The sequence below is a fragment of the Rhamphochromis longiceps genome, linkage group LG12 (assembly GCF_057381845.1).
Source record: "Rhamphochromis longiceps isolate RC_006_pf linkage group LG12, R_longiceps_female_GT1.1, whole genome shotgun sequence".
Classification (NCBI taxonomy): Eukaryota; Metazoa; Chordata; class Actinopteri; order Cichliformes; family Cichlidae; genus Rhamphochromis; species Rhamphochromis longiceps.
The window spans coordinates 29,695,123-29,714,422 of NC_140568.1; the positions used below are offsets into that span (position 1 = coordinate 29,695,123).

A 19,300-nucleotide genomic window follows, 5' to 3' on the forward strand; every position below is an offset into this window, starting at 1 on the left:
CTGATATCAACACCGCAGGAGAAATGCCAGCACAGGCATCCAGTATCTGTAGTTTCAGGTTCTGCACATCTCGTATCTTCACACCATAGACAATTGCCTTCAGATGACCCCAAAGATAAAAGTCTAAGGGGGTCAGACCGGGAGACCTTGGGGGCCATTCAAGTGGCCCACGACGACCAATCCACTTTCCAGGAAACTGTCCATCTAGGAATGCTCGGACCTGGCACCCATAATGTGGTGGTGCACCATCTTGCTGGAAAAACTCAGGGAACGGTCCAGCTTCAGTGCATAAAGAGGGAAACACATCATCATGTAGCAATTTCAAATATCCAGTGGCCTTGAGGTTTCCATTGCTGAAGAATGGACCCACTATCGTTGTACCCCATATACCACACCAAACCATCACTTTTATTGTTCCAACAGTCTTGGAGGGATCCATCCAATGTGGGTTAGTGTCAGACCAATAGCGGTGGTTTTGTGTCAATGGAAAATTGTACTTAGTAGTCAGTATAATCTTTTAATGATATAAGTTTGCATATGGTAGAATACTGTATGAAATCATTTGTGTTTAGAAGTATATAGTTGATGGCATATTGAAAGAATGTCTCATCCTAGGAGGTCTGTAACATCCCAGGGTGTTCTGGCGTTCACCCCCACATCCTAGGAGTATGGGAGAGGTCGTACCTTGTCTTATTGTTTTACGGTAGGATTAACGTAGCTATACATGTTTTAGTCTAAGTGCCTTTTGTTTAGATGAACTGCTGGACTTCCAGTCCAGCAGGTTTAGGGAAGTCCTTTATGGGGTCACACTCTGACACACACACGCACACACACACACACGTACACCTCCACATATCAATGTATGGAACAAACGCTCACTGAAGTGTATAAATAAAAGACCAGGGCAGTCCTCAGTGCTTAGTCTCTGAGGCTCACTCTTGGTGTGTCAGTTCTGGAGGCTGCCCTTGCTAGCAAGAAAATCTCTGTGTTTCTCCTCTCTGATTCTCTGCTGAAGAAGTGTTTTAGAATATATCTCTTAACATTTTGTTTGTTAACTTCACCATTCACATAAAAGTTTGCCTCATCACTGAACAAAATCTTCTGCGTGAACCTAGGGTCCTGTTCCAATTTTTGTTTTGCCCATTCTGCAAATTCTGTGCGCCGATCTGGGTCATCCTCGTTGAGATGCTGCAGTAGCTGGAGTTTGTAAGGGTGCCATTTGTGAGTAGCTAATATCCAGTGACATGCGGCGAGTGCTACGCTGTGGGCTCTTGCTGAATGAAGCTAGGACAGCCACTGATGTTTCTTCATTAGTGACAGTTTTCTTGCATCCACATTTTGGCAAATAAAACACTGAACCAGTTTCACGAAACTTAGCAAGCAGTTTGCTAACTGTAGCATGGGAGATGGGTGGTCTCGTAGGGTGTCTTGCATTGAAATCTGCTGCAATGACCCGGTTACTGCGTTCACCAGATATCAACACAATTTCGATCCGCTCCTCACGTGTTAACCTCTTCGACTTTTCAATGGCTGTGAACAAAGAGAAACTTGTAAATAACTCATGAAAGAATAAAGTTACGTTGAAACCAAGCACACCATTGTTTTTCTTGTGACATTACCAATAAGTTTGATGTGTCACATGGCCCTCTTCCTATGGAAAAAACAAAAGTTGTATCCAAGATGGCCGACTTCTAAATGGCCACCATGGTCACCACCCATCTTGAGGAGTTTGCTCCCTCACATATACTAATGTGCCACAAACAGGACTTAAGTATCACCAACCATTCCCATTTTATTACGGTGTATCCATAGAAATGGCCCACCCTGTACATTAATTAACTGTCAGACAGGGAAAGGAAAAATATTCTTCTGAAATTTTTAACTCTAACCTGTTGCTAGGCTCATGGTTTTCAGTTTACAGACATCATTGCATGACTACAAAGTAGGAACATTTCTCCTTTTTCAAACAGTGTTTTTCTCAATGCCAGTTGATCTGCACTCTTTGACCTGGAGGCATCTTAATGAGAACAGTGTCATCTTTCTGGCGAAAACAGATCCATTATATTTTGATCTAGGACTTTTTGAGAAAAGCTGAAAATACGTCTTTTTCCGGGTCTACACAAGTAAAACAAAAAGAAAAAAATATATATATAACTTTTGGGGCCGCTCAATAAATTTACATACAATTTATTTATTTGTCTGTCAGTGTTCCTGACTGTTTGTCTCCATAGCCATACAGATACGGAGTCATGGCTTTACATATGTTACGGTGTTACTCAGTGTCAAAGCTTCTCCTGTCTGCCTCTTTTTCATATGCACACATGAAAAACACAAAATAGTCCAAAAACCCCACCAGCAGCTAACAACAGCGACTGTGTTGCTGTAAGATTTTCAAAACAAAATCCTCCAGCTTGTTAATGGAAGACCAGTAAGCTTTAAAACATGTAGATCTTTCAACATAAAAGCCATTAATTAAATACAGAAAGCTATTCGGTTGACCAAAGCTGTCTGATTTTCAAAAGAATTCATCAGAGTTCATCAAAATCAGAGCCTCCAGTTGTGTATTGGACATTGTCAAGATGCTTTAATAATGTGAGATTTTCAAAGTAAAATTACAAAATTAACAGGATGTTAAAAATAAATAATATATTTCAAATAAAACTTAGCTAGACATGAATTTATCAGAATGGTTTCAGGTGCCAGAGTTTAAACTATCAAAAGTATTTTGGGGCAGTCTACTTAGCTTCAACTTCTTAACAACATAGCAAGTCCAGCAGTAGCATTAATCACTCTACTGTTTCTCCAGAAATTGCATAGTCTAGTTCTTGTGATTATTAATTATGAAGAATATTTTTCCTCAATTAATAATTTAGTTAAAAAAGAAGTGGTATATCATATGTTCTTGAAAAAAATAGTAAAAATGAACTTGCTGATAATTTTTTAATAACCAGATCAGACATCATGATGATAGTGGTGTAGAAACAGAAAATAAAACATCCAATAATGTTGTATCTTACCATCGGAAGGCATGTGCATGAAATGAGCATCAACTTCTTTTTCGTCTGTGCCATAGGGGTTTGCAACCTCTAGTTTGTAACGCCCATTGTTGATGTGTGTAGGGCTGTCCAACTGCAAGCAGCCATGGTACTCTCTCTCAGCGTAGTCGTGGATCCTGGTGAAGATGTACTGCCCCTCCTTCACTGGCTTACCATTCTGTGACCACTTGAAAGTTGGCTTAGGGTTTCCTAAAGAGAGGTAGTGAAAACAATACAAAAGAACCAGTAACGTTAACTAGTTTTCATTATTTAAAAAGATGTCATTACCCTATTTACGCAGGTACTGGTGTGACTTAGGGAAAGTCTTTTTATGTTGGGACCTTGTGAAATCACAAAAATCAAACATCAGAATATGACTAAATACAATCATGTGGACATCTCTTGTACCTGTCACGCTGAAGGGAATACACCAATGATGATCTGGAATTGCGTCACTCAGCTTTGTGATTTTGGGAGGAACTGATGCAGCGGAGAGAAAAGAGAGTTTAAGAGCAACAGTGTGAAATTCAAACAGAAGACAGAACTAAGATAAGGCAAAGGTAAAAACTAGCGAAGCGTGCAAGAACACAGATTAAAAGATGAGAAGAACCGTTGTCTTCTCAAGCTTTTAATTCTCTGATTTAAAGACTACGCTGCATCGAGGGATGCTTTGACAAATTAATCTTCACTAAATTGGGGCAGTTTGCCAGAGGATAAACTTACATAGTATATTCAGCACCACAGAGGACTCTTTGTCTCCTACAATGTTTTCAGCTGTGCAGCTGATCTTGCTGTTGTGGTCCGTGGAAGACAGGTTAAACAGTTGCAGCTTGGAAGTCTGGCCCGATGTCGCTATCTGCATGAGAAAAGAGCAGCCGCACAAACAAAAACTGATTGCTTAGTAGAAGACAATGTCTTCAAAGTCAGATCGTGATGTTAAGAGGTCCAAGAGCCACATTAAGTAAAAATTGACTTTTAAATCAGAGTGGACCTCGATAACGCTCAAGCTGTTAAATGTTCATGATATGTGCATAAAACACTAGAAACGCTGGGTTATGTCATTCATAGCACTTTAAACAAGAGGGAAAAGTATGTGTTGACAGTAATATACTCTAAATTGCTAATTGTTTTTATGATGACACAGCCGGTCTATGGTAGCCAAACCCTTCTTCTGGTGTTGTGAGGAAATCAAATACTTATTTCCCTCATGGACATGCAAATCATGTCAAACTTTTTTAGTAATTTGTTTTGTTTTGATATTCTGTCTCTCTCCATTAAAATGAAACTAACAGAAAGATTAGAGACTGTTCATTTCTTTGTAAGTGAGCAAGCTTACAAATTCAGCAGGGGATCAATCAGAGTACATGCTTTTGTCTTTGGGGGAAGAAATTCTAACGGCAAGCTACTACAATCTTTTACATGTAAGACTTTGATTGTTGTAGACTTGTGAGGTAGCTAGTAATGGGCAGCCATGTGGGCAAAAATGCCTGGCTGGAGTCTGTCTTTACATTTTCACGGAACCTGTTCCCTGACTTTGGGGGATTGCAAGAGATGAAGTCTTCAACACACACAAGCAACCAAAATGCAGTTATAATTAATGGTAATAAGCCATTTATTGGAAATCAGAGTAGGAACATTAAAATAACAGTATCATAGCAACAAATGGTCTGAATACTGAAATGCTGAAATGTAAAGCTCATAGAGCACAATATCGTAATTTCTGTAACAGTAGGACAGCAGTGCTGGTACACTGTGTGTCTGTGTGTGTGTGTCTCCTAACCTCATAGTAGGCGACACGTATCATATCCCAGAACAGCTCAGGAGATGGGACACCAGAGGTCGTACACAACAGCTCCATATTCTCTCCCTCCATTTTGGTCAAATTGGATGGGGTTAACGTTGCCGTGGGAACCTCTGCATACAGCAAGGGGGCAGAAAGGAGGAGAGAAGAGTGAGGAGAACGTAAAGTTTAGAGATGGCGAGAGGACAGGACAGGAAGTGGTAGGAAAGGAAGCAAACTTAGGATTTAAGGCCTGTTTAAGGCCGCTGTTTTTTTTCTTCTCAGTTGAAATACAAATCACGTAAGAACCTCGACAACAAGACAAGAGCAGGCAAACACACACACGCAACCACAGGGACACACAAAGAAAGAGCTCGAATTCAATCTCCTGCTCTCTTTCTCTCACTTTCATTTAAGCACACTCACCCCAATCAAACAGTCAGACAAAGAGACAGAGTTCAAACACAGTGATGGTTACACTGATTACTAGTGCATGTCTTCAGCAGCCCAACTACTAAATTGATTGGACACAGTCTAAAGCCCCTGTCAAAGCAAAGACACTGGTGACTGTGTGTGTGTGCATATATGTTTGTGTGTGTGTGTCTACATAGGTGACCAGGATGTGACCTGAGCATGACCAATCAGACTCAATCAGAGTCTTGCCACTTTTGTCCCCTGTCCAATAACATCATTGAAGAGAAGAGAAGAGTGTCGACAGCTACTGCAGATAAAAACTGGACAGATTTCTTATCAAACCCCATCCTCTCCCCACCCGTTTCCAACCTCTTCTGTCCGTCGGCAGAATGCTTATCACCAGGGCAACCCACTTATCACTACGGCAACCCACTCAATCACTGTGAGACGCCGTAAAAACCAGTCATTTCACTGGTGGCAGCCCAGCTACTATATCAGAACGACATATCTTAACAGGCTCTCAGTAAATCAGCTTTCTACTGCCACTACAGCCATCTGCAGGCTGCACATTACACACACACACACACACTCACACACACATCTCCCACTGAAGCCAACAAATTAGCATAAAACCTCTGCAAACCACCGTGATTTTGATGTAAGTGCAGCAGGATCGTTATGACCTCATGTTCAATTATGGTAGTTAAATCATCCATGCCAGTGTGTGATCCTGAATCTTTAGCTGCTTAGATGTTTTCAGAATCAACAAGTGGGATTGAAAAGGGTTTTATTGTAATTATGGACGGTAGATCGCCCTGCAATTGTGACAACACCAGCAATTATACGGAACTGTGTCGTGTATCAGCGCTGAGCCCGCGCTATAGTTCACCTGCAGCCACTTGTGAGGAAATTCTGGCAGTCGGGTGTCTGCAAGGGATGCACGACATTTATATTCATGCAAGAGAGTTAGACACTAGCTAAATGGTTTTTCATTCAGCCTTTTGACTAAAAAATCCCAGCTATGTTTCTGTTAGTAGTGTTGAGCCATATCTTTTGTGAAGGCATGGCTGAACTTTGCGGTGGTTATTGATGTAGGTCTGTTTTCTTGTGAGAGATGTAGACATTTACATTGTGACAGTCTGTGACACAAAGACAGAAAACCATTCACACTCACACTCAAATCACTCAAACCATGGCCAATTTAGAGTCACCGTTTAAGCTAATGTTTTCCAAAACATACGTTTAAACAAATAAAGACGACATGCAATAAGAGCGAAGGAAGAATAAAGGTTAAAGAGCACAAAAATCTGAGTGGTCGAACTGCTTGTTTTCTTCTTATTTTTAAGGTTATTTCCTGTCATGCATTGCAGAATTTTCAAGTATTCTTCTATTATGAGTAGAAATATAAATAGATTACTGTACTTATATTGCCTCAATTTGTGATTTGATGATATTTTTCAAATAAATACAGTGCAGTGCTGAAACATGATATCCCATGGATCCTTAGCTGGGCTCAAAACTGATGCTGGTGTCCATGGGATTTGATTCACATCATCTTGGACTCATGAAACCCCTTGACCTCTCAACAGAAGCATCTGGAACTGCAATGGTTTTCCGTGTTCCACATTCAGATGCTGCTTTTAATTTCTCACTTGTCTGTACTTGAAGTTCACATGCTCACTGTAACAACAGGGTTTAGATTTGTACTAAAAGGTCAGCTGAATATTTTTTTTTCTTTTGTCTTTTCCACACTGCTGTAGCCTTCACACTTGTATAGAGGTGTTTTATTTGGAAAGCAGCTCATTATTCACTCATCCACTCAGGCTGTCAGAGTTATTCCGTCTCTGACATGCATCCAAGTGGTAGCGTCTATGTCCTTCTGTCCTTGTTTTATATTAATCTTATATTGACACATAAAACCCTGGAAATAACTTGGTTGTACCATCAAGATTGGTCTTTTGGAAATTACTGAATATTAATTATGTCTAAAGATTCCACAACAAAAAAAAATTTTCTAATCTTGGAGCTCTGTATGGAGATATGCATGGGATTAGGTTAATTAGATCAATCTAGACTGACTGTAGGTGTGAGTGTGAATGGCTGTCTGTCTCTCTGTGTTAACCCTGCAACAGATTACATCTGTCCAGGGTGTAACCTGGCTCTTACCCTGTGACAGCTGGGTCTGTCTCCAACCTTTCCATGACTCTGAATTGAATAACTGGATCGCACATCTGACTTTTAAGCCAAGGGTCACAAAGCCCACGTCAGACGGGTCAGATAAAAAGAAAATGCATTGCTTTACCACTAATTCAGACTGAATCTCGTAAAAGTTAAGAGGCAAAGTTCATTGCATCTGATACTGTGCATCGTCATTTGACTACTAGGTTGCACTGGAATAAGCAAGAATGATCAATTTAAGTAGAAACTGTGATATTGCTCTGGTAAACGTTGCTTAAAGACTATATTTTAGTGTCACAAAAGAGCTTTCTTTTCTGTAAACGACAACCTCTCAGGTAGAGAAGTGGGGAAAACTTCACAAATGACCCCTGGATGCACCTATGCATATACTAGCTCTTGACACTCCTTGACACCTGGAATCCATATTGCATTCATTTTCCAGGATTATGTTCAATGAATGGGTGATGAATTACAAGTACGGCATCAGCGACAGCATTACTCAGTGTCATTGTTGCTAGCTTTTGCTACAGGCCACAATAGGCACGTTTGTATTGATGTTCAGAGAAATGTTAGCATTTATTATGTAACCTTCCTTCTGCTCCATCATAATGATGTGTTTTTTGAGGCAATGCAGAGGCAGAAAGAGAGTTTTCTGACAAAATGTATAGCAGAGAGAGGTGAGGAAAGCACTGAGGCACGCAACACAAAGTCTGTCCATAAGTTTACCTGTCAATGTTCTGCTGTTCATGCACTGTGAAGGATTCACAAATGATGCAGAGACAAAGGGAGGAGGATGATGTGTTAATGATTGCTGATCTCTTGTCTGAGATTACAGTCAATCAGGCTGACACTTAACTCCAGCATCAGATCATTCGAAAGTTTTGAATCTCTCTACACTTTTTTTTTATTTTAATTAGGCCACATTTAAATTATTGTACCGAGTTCCTCAGTGTTCTTGGCCAAATGGGTCCAAGGAAGGACGACTGGTGAACTGGCAGCAAAGACATGGTCACAACGTCATTATGCTTAGCCTGTGTGTGGCTAAAAACCTTAATGCTGCCTTTGATATAAAGGTGTCAGAACACAGTGCATCACAGCTTGCTGCAGAATGCTGAGAGTAGACATGCTGACCCATATATCCACTACTGAATACATCTACATCGAGCATCCGAGCATCTGAGTCGACAAATCACATTTTCTTTTATTTTCACATGGACATCGGGTTGTGTGCACATCATCTTCCTGGAGGAGAGATGACAGCAGGATACGCTATCGAAAGAACTCAAGCCAACAGAGGCAGTGCTATGCTCTTGGCGATGTTCTGCTGGGAAACCACAGGTCCTGTATTTCACGTGGATGCTACTTATACACGTACCACCTGCAAACATAGTCTGCTTCCTCTGTTATGGTAAAAGCTCTCTCTGCCAGGAAGGAAGAAAATTGCAGTAGTGTAAAGAATAAAATATCTAACTGAGAATGAAAACACAACTTTAAACCAGGAGAATCAGATTTATGTTCTATATGTCTCAGTTTTCAGTGTTTAAAGTTGTTGTTCCCGTTTTGAGCACTGTTTGATTAGGTTCAGACTTTTAGGGATCCTACTGTCTTTCTGAAAGGTTTAAAGCTTTTATATGCATTTTTTCACACCATAAATGCTGTGCATTAAAATGCAAAGCAGTCACTATTCTTAGGGAAATATTTTTATGGCAATTAAATTAAGGCTAAGTTGCGGTTTGGGTTAAATAGCGTTGAAAAGTCATCTTAGCTTTGAGAAAGATTCTCTCTACACAGTCTTCTGTTTGGGAACGAGACACAATCACTGAAATGTAAATGGCTGTAATTCCTTTCCACATTAAAAGGGTTAAGCTATGCAAAAAGACATCCTTCTGGCTCATTTCAAAATCTTAGAACTTACTTTCTTCCATTTTTAATAAAGATTGTTTATTGAATTGTTTTGACCGCCTGTCCTCTTTCCCACAAACTGTCCTTCTTAATCTCTCTTGAATCCTTCAGTTATGAAAACTTCAAAATGACAGCAGTATGTCCTTAGAAGGAAAGCAGGAGATGTCTTAAGACATTAAGGCCTGGATGACCTCTATGTTCCTGCTTCTTAATTAAGATAAAGCTGCAGTTATAGTGCTTGACCCTTAAAAATGTTAGAAACATGATGTCTAACCAGATGCTTACTCTGGATGGCATTACCTTGGCCTCCAGTAACTCTGTGAGGACTCTTGCAGTCGTTTTAGACCAGGACATATATGTAGGACTGCTTTCTTGCATATGCTCAATATCTCTAAAATTAGAAATATCCTGTCTCAGAGTAATGCTGAAAATGTAATTCATGCATTATTACTTCTTGGCTGGACTACTGTAATTCATTATTATCAGGATGTCCTGAAAACTCCCTGAAAAGAACTCAGTTGATCCAAAATGCTGCAGCAAGAGTCCTGACAGGGACTAGAAAGAGAGCACATTTCTCCTATATTTGTATCTCTTCATTGCCTCCCTGTTAAATCCAGAATCAAACTTAAAATTCGTCTCCTCACATACAAGGTCTTGAATAATCAGGCTGCATCTTATCTTAAAGGCCTCATAGTACCACATCACCCCATTAGAGCTCTTTGCTCTCAGACTGCAGATTTACTTGTGGTTCCTGTTTAAAGTAGGATGGGAGGCAGAGCTTTCAGCTTTCAGGCCCGTCTTCTGTGGAACCAGATTCCAGTTTGGATTTGGGAGACAGACACCATCTCTACTTTTAAAATTAGGCTTAAAATTCGAGTATTTATTTAGGGCTGAATCAGGTGACCCTGAGCCTTCTCTAAGATACGATACAACAGGCCTAGACAGCAGAGGGCTTCCCACAATGCACTGAGTGGTTCTTGTTTCCCTCTGTTTTCTTTTTTTCCCCTTAACCTAAGTGGCCGTGGCAGATGGTTGCCCCTAGCTTGGTTCTGCTGAAGATTTCTTCCTGTTAAAAGGAAGTTTTTCCTTGCCACTGTTGCCAAGTGCCAAGTTTGCTCACAAGCGGTTGTTGATTGTTGTGGTTTTCTCTGTTTTATTGTAGAGTCTTTATCTTACATTATAAAGATAAATACAATTTAACTGAATTAAGCTGAACTTCTCAGGCCTGTTACTTTAACTTCAGCTACCTCATAAAACAAGGTTACAAGCTACAAATACAACAATCTGCCTCATCTGTCATGTGTTTTTGTGTTGTGCCTCCCAACTGCTTTACTGACATAATATACTTACTAAATCTTTTGTGTCTTGCTTTATTCCTCACTATTTAACATGTAGGAAAGTTCACATATGTAATTAGCATTTCCTGTCCACAAACTCTTACAGAAGCCATCTGGTCTGTTTTGTGTTTGCCTGTGCTGCTGAATTTTAGTTTTATCTACTATACAACTATTCAAAAGCCTATGCACAGATTGGATGGTAAAGCCAATTAAGTCAGAAAGGAAATGACGGGGACAGAGGCAAAAATTCTTTGAACAGCAATCAAAAAAAATAGATGATTAAGGGCAACAACTGACTGTCATTTTGCGTGTTTGACTGGAATGACTAACTGAGAGAGACACAGATGAAGGCAGAGTGCACCTGTGCTGTGATGTGCCCAGCGGGAATCTGGTAATACATCTGCTATAATTTCTACAGCGCCGGGAAAAAGCACCCTTTGCTCAGGACAGCTGGTTTCAGTTATTCACTTTAATGGAATTTGATTCATTTAGCAGAAGCTAAAGGTGTTATAAGAGCGATGGTGGAAAAAGCTTAAACTTGCCCTTCTTACCATTAACAAGCGTGGCATTAAAGGGAGAAGGAACTGAGAGAAGGACACAAAATGAAAGACTTTATAAAGAGTTAAATATGGCTCTTTTGTTTTGTTTTAATTACCCCGTTATTAAGAAACAGCGGGACTGTTAAACACCTGCCGTTGCCAACATTTTTGCTGAGTGACACAGCTGATGTTTTTATTTTGCACATTGAACAGGCTCTGTGTTTGTAATCCTTTCGGGGCGGAGCTCCAACCATAAACAGTCCACAGACGGAGAATCGTATGAGGCTCGCCTGTGAGATCAGTGTCGGCCCGAGGGCATCAATGGGCATTTCCTCTTTGTGCCTTCTTCATAATGTCGCTCAGAAATGTTCAGGCCCACAGACAGAAAGATTTTACATAAAGCAGACAGGCAGATGGAAAATGCCAAATAAAGAGGAAGAACTATGAGCATGAAGTGCGGGGCTAGCAGTTTGGCCAGACTGAAAGGTCTTTTTTGGTGTATCACTGTTAGCCCTGGGGCATTATTTGGCACCCCTGCCCCACCATGTCCTCCTACTCATATGTCACTCTGCCAGGGGGTCCCCCGCCCACCTCTCCAGAGGCCCTGCTGTAACTGTGCTAATGCCAAAAATATCCTCTGCTAATGGAGGGAAGGTAGAGGGGACAGATCAATAGGAATTATCAATGACATTGTTAGCTTCCTGCAAGCTAACTTATTGTTTGTGCCCTGAGTGTCCGGATTGCCCAGAGCTATTTTTCACCAGATTGATTCCTCTGTGAACAACAAAGATGCTAAAACAAAACCCCAAAACATGATTAGGCTCATAAAGCGGATTTGACTGATGATTTTTTTCTTATAAATTTAAGTCTGACATGAAAATTCCTTTATAATGCCACATTACTAAAATAAACTGGGGTGCACTCCCCATCCGAAAGGCGAAAACAAGTTTTATTTGCTTACTCTGGTCAAACTCAAGCTCTAAATGCCAGATTGAGACAGATACAGTGCACACGATTGGAAAAAAAATCAACAAATCCAGAGAATGAGAGCAGGTCAGACTCTGAGACAGGTCAAGCTGTAATTTGACACATCTTATGAACAGAAGAGTGTCCAAAATAGAATGATTCATGAAAAATTCATACAGATGATATAAAGAAGGGAAGAATAAAGTGTCAAATAACTGCTGACATTTATACATTCATGCTTCATAAACACTCCCATAAGCATAAAAGCCTTGTGGTTTGTAGAAGCCTGTCCTGGAAGTGTACTTAAACTGACATTACACTTATGTGGTAAGTAATTGTATGTGGAGGACTGTAAAGACATAATTCTTTATTATAATATTAACTGTGTTTCTTGGCAGGTCAAAGAAACGTTTCTTGATTAAATCTGTGGAAAGCGTCTTTTCTTGCTTTTAAAATGTGATCATCTTTGTGGGGTTTGCTTATAATATTGCAGCTTTCCATAAATCTAGAAAAGTTGGGTTTTGTCTTTTTATTCCTAGAGAACAAAACATGATGATTCAGTGGAAAAGGAAATGAAATCTGCTGCTATGGGACACAGTGCAGATGGTCTTTATAACACTTCATTTTACTGCAGTACATACAGTCAGCAACTTTCAGAGTCAATGATGTCATCTATGTGCTGAATTACACAAAGCATCATATAGTCCTAGCATGCTGCTGTTGCAGGTGAGCAGCAAGAAGGAATAGATGAGCAACTTAGGCAAAGCGATGCACAAATTTGGCAGGTTTTGTATGATCTCTGATAACGATACGCGCAATAAACTAAATCCTGACTAAACTAGCGTTTCTTTGTTTTCTGCATGTGGCGAGGAAAAGAACAGGGAAGGAACACAAAACAAAATCTCTAAGTAAGCTCTACGTACGACTGACATACGTAGCAGACATATGATGGTTTCTACAGGCAACGATCAAGATCTGTGCGTTTATTCTCTAAAATAGCAGCACAGCTAATACACACACGCACACATCGTCAGGCTCCCTGCAAACCTCCAGAATAAAAGCAGGCCAGATTGTTTTGTGGGTACGTGTGTGTGAAAATACTTAGGACGAATACTTCTACAATCGATACCCTCGTAGTTTCTGTAGTAAAAGCAAAAGGGAAAATAATCAATAGGGACGGCTCACTGAGACATAATGTAATAGCTTCATTAGACATCTCCTCCCCCAGGTTACACATGTACATATAAATATAATAATAAATATAAAAGCCTTGTTTTCATGTTGTTCACCTGCTCGTTCAATACAATGCTTCCCCAGAAGTACACAAGAATGTTAAACATTGCACACATCTAATTGGTAAATGGACCTTTTTACTACAAGCATACAAGCGTGTACCGTACAATACATCATGATGCTCTCTCTCTCTCTCTCTCTCTCTCCTTTGGTTAATCTAGCACATTCAATGTAATGACAGAGCTTTCAGTGATACACCATACAAGCATGCACAGAAGTACACAAGAATACTGGAAATAACACGCATCTAATTGGTAAATGGACTGGTACTTATAGACCTTTTTACTACAAGGATACACCGATCAGGCATAACGTTTTGACCACTGACAGGTGAAGCAAATAACACTGATTACCTCTTCATTGTGGCGCCTGGATTTGAGCGAGTTTAATAAGGGCCAAATTATGGTTAGACAACTGGGTCGTGCAAAACTGCAGCTCTTGTGCAATGTTCCCAGCATGCAGTGGTATGTATCTATCAAAATGAACTGATGCTTGTGGGATCATTAATTGATACAATATACAAGCATGTACTTTTATAGAACTACACAAGAATACTGAACCCATCTAACGCACATTTAATTGTTAGATGGACTGGTACTTGAAGAGCTTTTTGCTACAAGCCAAGGGTTTTCTATCATGGATGCACTCACCCTACGGTGGATACATCAGGACCAATTTGGGGGTTGGTTTATTGCTCAAGAATACTTGGACTTGCAGGCTGAAGGACTTGGACCTCTACCTCCTGAGTCAGAGCCTCCCCAAATTAAAATTTTAATACATGAACTTCTGATTAGAGGAAATCTCTGACAGGTTTAACAGAACTTGCAGCCATTTTTTAAAACCTATCATCACATTAAACATGCTGGGTTAACCAGAGGAGTGAAATAGAGCGCTATGGCACATCATAAATGTATGAAATTTAGAGCAAACAGGAAGATGAACACTCGTAACTTTTGATCGGATGGCTGGACACCTGTCCAGAAAGGCTAAGCCTACCCCGCCTAGTATTATAGGACAACACAACCCTCACACACTCACAAACGGCACACACATGCATAACCTGTGTGTCGGTCATTTCACTTTACTCCATCTAGCAGCTAATCTGTGCATCGCATGAGAAAAAATACCAACTGGACAAAGATAAATCAGTCTGTGCAGCGCTGATGGCGTTTTGGTGACACACAACAGAGAGCAAACAACATGTTCAAGCCCTGTGAAAGTGAGGCTCTAAGTGTGTGTGCGTGCTTTTATTTGGTCATTTGTTTGCTTGCTCATGCATAAGACATTGTAGCTTTCTGCACTTCACAGTGTCTTGGGAAATTACAATATACAGGCTAAGCGACACTCCATGTAAGTGCAATGCCGTCCGTGCAGCACATCCGTCCTACTCACATACCAGTAGGTATATATTACTGATTACTGCAGAGGCTGTAGTCAGTGCATGAATTGTACTCTTTGTACAGTTATCCTCTTAGGTGTTAACAGCAAGCTTCAGTGTCTCTATTCATTCAACCCCCACACCTCCTGAGAATTGCCAAAACACTTAGCACATTTGTCTTCAAATATCAAGTTTCATACCGCACACGTGTACATACACATTTATACAAACTGTGCACATAAAAACAGATGTGTCAGACATATGAAAAATACATAAGAACACGACAAAATATAAGCAAGCCCTTGGAAAAATATTTGCACAGGAAACTATTAGGATTGATTTTTTTTCCTCCAGGTGCTTCAACGCTTTACACTCTGCTACAGCTTGTGAATGTTTTTTCCAGGTCCTTACCCTATGTGTGTGTGTGTGTGTGTGTGTGTGTGTGTGTGTGTGTGTGTGTGTGTGTGTGTGTGTGTGTGTGTGTGTGTGTGTGTGTGTGTGTGTGCGCACGCCCTTACCACAGTTAGGTAATGTCAGTCTGGACAGCAGTTTGCGTGCTCCTCCGTCCTCAATGCAGCGTAGCTCCTGAATGTCTGCTTCCTCTCCTAACCACAGTTTGATCCACATGTTCTCACAGGAGCAGTGGAGAGGGTTTCCAGACAGGATCCTAGAAGCACACACACACACACACACATTGAAGATCTGTGAGAAGCAGAGCATAGCAAAGCACGAAAGAGTAACAGACATTTTGGAAGATTTAAGAAAGAGAGGAATTGTAACTGTTCGACACCACTAGTGTTAAGTGTTTCTGGGATTTGTTTTTTTTTTTTCTTTTTTTGTCACATTACAAGGTTTTGCTACTAACATCTCTGCATGCTCTCTGTGCTGTTATTTAGCTTTTAAATCGGGGGAAAAATAGAAACGGGGAAAATAAATCTAAGAATAAAATACAACCTCAACCTCCTGGGTGAACACTTTTGATTGCAAAGGGATTGGACAGGTTGTCTGGTGGGGGCCAACTTGTCTCCAAACAATCACAGTCTGACTCAGACTCACTGCAATCACTCTCAGACAGATTGCCAAAGGGTTAAAGATAACTTCCATGTAATTTATAAACACAGACAGACTGACTGCTCTGCGACATGTTTCATTGCAACAGGCAACTCAGTTATTGTAGGGTTTTGTCTTACTATACAACCAACCGGTTGCGTTCCAATATAAACCTAAGTTTGTAGTTGAATTACTATCCCGTAACAACTATGTCACTATTTCTGACTCTCTGTTTCAAATTAGGATCTGACTGGACTCTGAATGCAACTAAAAAGTCAGCTCCTCTTTAATCAAGAACTTCTAAAAAAAAACATTTTCTTGCTTGAGGAAAATTACGGACTAAATAGAACTATGAACCGATGAGATTAAAAACCTAAGATGCTATTACAGATGCTACTGTGTGTATTTGTGTTTATCTAAAGACTCTCATAGTAACTAGGAGGTAAACCAACAGACACACACAGGGATAGAAAGACTGATAGCAAAGGTTCCTCTGAACTCACAGATAAGAGATGTTGAGGTGTTTGAATATCCTCCAGGACAGGGATGACAGGTTGTTATCTTTCAGATTCCTAGAAATTAAATCAAACATTAGGGAAGAAGACAGTGTTTGTAGCACCAAAGCAAAGTAGTGGATTGTTGTTAGGACTAATAGCACATGTCTGCTTCTATCTACACTAATAAGCCTGTATTATATTTCTCATTTAAAGTTTTCCCCACACATTGTCACAGACTGTCACAATTAACCTTAAGTGTCGCATTAATTAAATATAATAAGTATCAAACTAAACTTTAATTATATTGACTCTGCATCACGGTTTGACTATCAATTATAAATCTTGTTAACCTGTAGCAGACTTCGTTTTTCATCAATCTCACTGCCTTCACTGGCTTTTCTTCTTACTTATTAATTTTCTCTTCACAGTGTGACTTGTTCACATTGCGTTGCAAAGGTACACATTTTCAATCGAAGGGAAGGAATAAACAGCATGACTTTTTACTCACAAGTACTGCAGTTTAAAGTTGTTCTGAAAGGCCAGCTTTGATACATATGTTAGCCTGCTGTTGGTCACCGTTCTGCCACAAAACAAAAGCAAGAACATCATCAGTATCTTCATGAACATTTGTCTCACATCACAAGCCAGGCAAGACGAGGATATGTGCCAGCAATAAGAACCTGGTAACCCATATTCTGCTCTCCTTATTGTCTTATATGACCTACAAACCACAACCAGGATATATATATATATTAACACAACACTTTTTTTAGAAAGTAGAACAATTTAGGTCCAAAGAACTAATCAAATGATGAACATTTAGAGATTTAAAAGAGGACACGCTTTCTGTTATTGGCTGTCCAATATAGGGATGTCTGTGATGCAAACTGACAGAGACAAACAAAGGTTGTTTTTCATATTAAAATCTTATATCAGTCTCCCTTTCTGCTAAAATGACGTTTATATAAACAACTCCAATAAAAACTTCATCCATCAGAGCTAATCGAAGCTAATACACTGGATCCGCTGGGCATAGTGTAAATGGTACCCCAATAGAAATGCTTTTATGTACATAAAAAATTAATATTAATACACAACAGGCATTACACAACGATGCTATAACGGGATGCATAAAGTCTTTGCCCTTTATCAGTTAAGGTGAGGCTGTAAGACAATATTGCCGTTTGGTGCGATGTTATCTCCTGCAGCTGATGGTGTGGCATCACTTGGGCTGAGTGTTTAGTCATTAAAAGTGTGAATCATAACAAAAATATTGTTGTATGACTAGTCAGATCACACACTATTACATTAACACAGCACAGAGTGTAAGTGTTTGTGCAGCGTGTCTTAGACACACGGGACATTTGTTTCAGATAGAAGCTTAAACACAGCATTTAAGACTTCCTGCATTTATAGCTGTTTTCCCATGAGTCCAGCCACAATGAAAACCATACAGCACACTCACTGTGGATATGTGCTTTGTGCTAATTTGCTTGGCAAATGGGATACTGGTTGAGAAATTAGGTAGCATTTTCCTAACAGATTTTATCTTCAGGGTAGAAGAAAGTGGTTGCTAGTGGTTATAGTTTTTTTTTTCTTTTAAAGAAGCAAATTAAGATAAAGAAGTGCAGAACTGGACAAAACACTGTGTGATGCAGTGATAAACACAACAAGGCTGAAATAAATGAATAAGACTAGTAAAAAAGAGGAGAGAATGTACATAGAAATGCTGCCTATTGTTTGGGTCCAACATTGGACAAGAACACTTTAAAATAATGCAGACAGACCTCAAAGGGTACATGGGTAATATAAGCCATTAAAGACTCACAGGTTCCTGAGATTCTTGTAGTAGTGCAGGTCTTTGTCGCTGATGGAGGAGAAGCTGCTCTGGTTTGCGATGTAACTGTCAAGAGAACCAAGCGTTGGTGAGACGGCTCATTTGTTAACAGGTGGAAGCATAAACAGAAGCATTTCAAAAAGTCAGAGGGACCAAAATAAAATAATAATGAAAAAAAAGGACTCTGGAAAGCGTGCAGGTGGTACGTAGGAGATGGGGGAGGGCAGTGAAAAAGGAACAGTTCTCGCCTCTTTTCCTCAGCAGCACTTGTGCATGGCACTTGATTCTAGAGCCAGCAGGAGATGATTGTGGGCAACTCCCTTGGGTGAATGAATTTAGCTGTGCGAATGTGTGCTGGAAAGCAGTATATGCGATCTTTGAATATCACAGCTTCGGGATCGGATTTCTGAGAACATTTAGAGCTAAACAAAAGCTCTGGACAGTCTTTCCCATCAAGGGAACACACTGTAACAGTCACAGCACCGCCCTTTGTCCTGCACTTATTGCACATACTCCCTTGCTAAATCACAAGGTCAGTAAATAATGTGTTTTTTTCCAAGGGGGTAGACAAGCAGTGAGTGAGAAAAACCATCTCTATTGATTGATTTGTTGAAGGCTGTAGAAATGAAGGAGCAATTCTTTTGGGAAATATTGCAAATTCATCAGGTGTAACTTTTAGTTCATGTTTCTCAATGTATGCCATAATAATTACATTTTAGTTGATGCAAGTGAAAAAATAAATGAGTTAGGACTGAAGGGACAGCACATGGCCTGTTTAGCAGGGGGGTCCTGGTGAATTTAGGGGGTTGCTACCATAGTAGCACTGGTCAGTGTGATTGCTCTAAATTGCAATGCAATTGGTTTGGCTTGCATATAAAGTGGATGTTGTGTTTACTTCCGATTACTTAGTGTTTTGCTGCCTGTTTTCTGCCCCTTTGAAAAAAAAGGGGGGGGGGGGGGGGGGGGTAAGTAACATAGATACAGGTGGTTAAATAAGAATATAATTCCTTAAAATAGTACACCATGCAATCTGCATGTCTGGGGTGCTGCAGAAAACCTTTTGTGCACAACACCTATCCTTTCCTTCCCCTCAT

At 40.1% G+C, this 19,300-nt stretch overlaps 1 protein-coding gene across 1 annotated transcript in view; it reads right to left on the reverse strand.

Annotated features, from left to right (window-relative positions):
* ntrk2a (neurotrophic tyrosine kinase, receptor, type 2a) overlaps nt 1-19,300 on the reverse strand; it is a 113,259-nt gene that overhangs the window by 91,203 nt on the left and 2,756 nt on the right. The window contains exons 2-9 of the mRNA XM_085425707.1: nt 18,198-18,272; nt 16,878-16,949; nt 16,376-16,444; nt 15,341-15,489; nt 4,816-4,949; nt 3,759-3,891; nt 3,444-3,515; nt 3,018-3,245 (exon numbers count right to left, since the gene is read on the reverse strand). Of these exons, the coding sequence (XP_085281833.1) occupies nt 3,018-3,245; nt 3,444-3,515; nt 3,759-3,891; nt 4,816-4,949; nt 15,341-15,489; nt 16,376-16,444; nt 16,878-16,949; nt 18,198-18,272 (932 nt within the window). The remainder of the gene's footprint in view (nt 1-3,017; nt 3,246-3,443; nt 3,516-3,758; nt 3,892-4,815; nt 4,950-15,340; nt 15,490-16,375; nt 16,445-16,877; nt 16,950-18,197; nt 18,273-19,300) is intronic.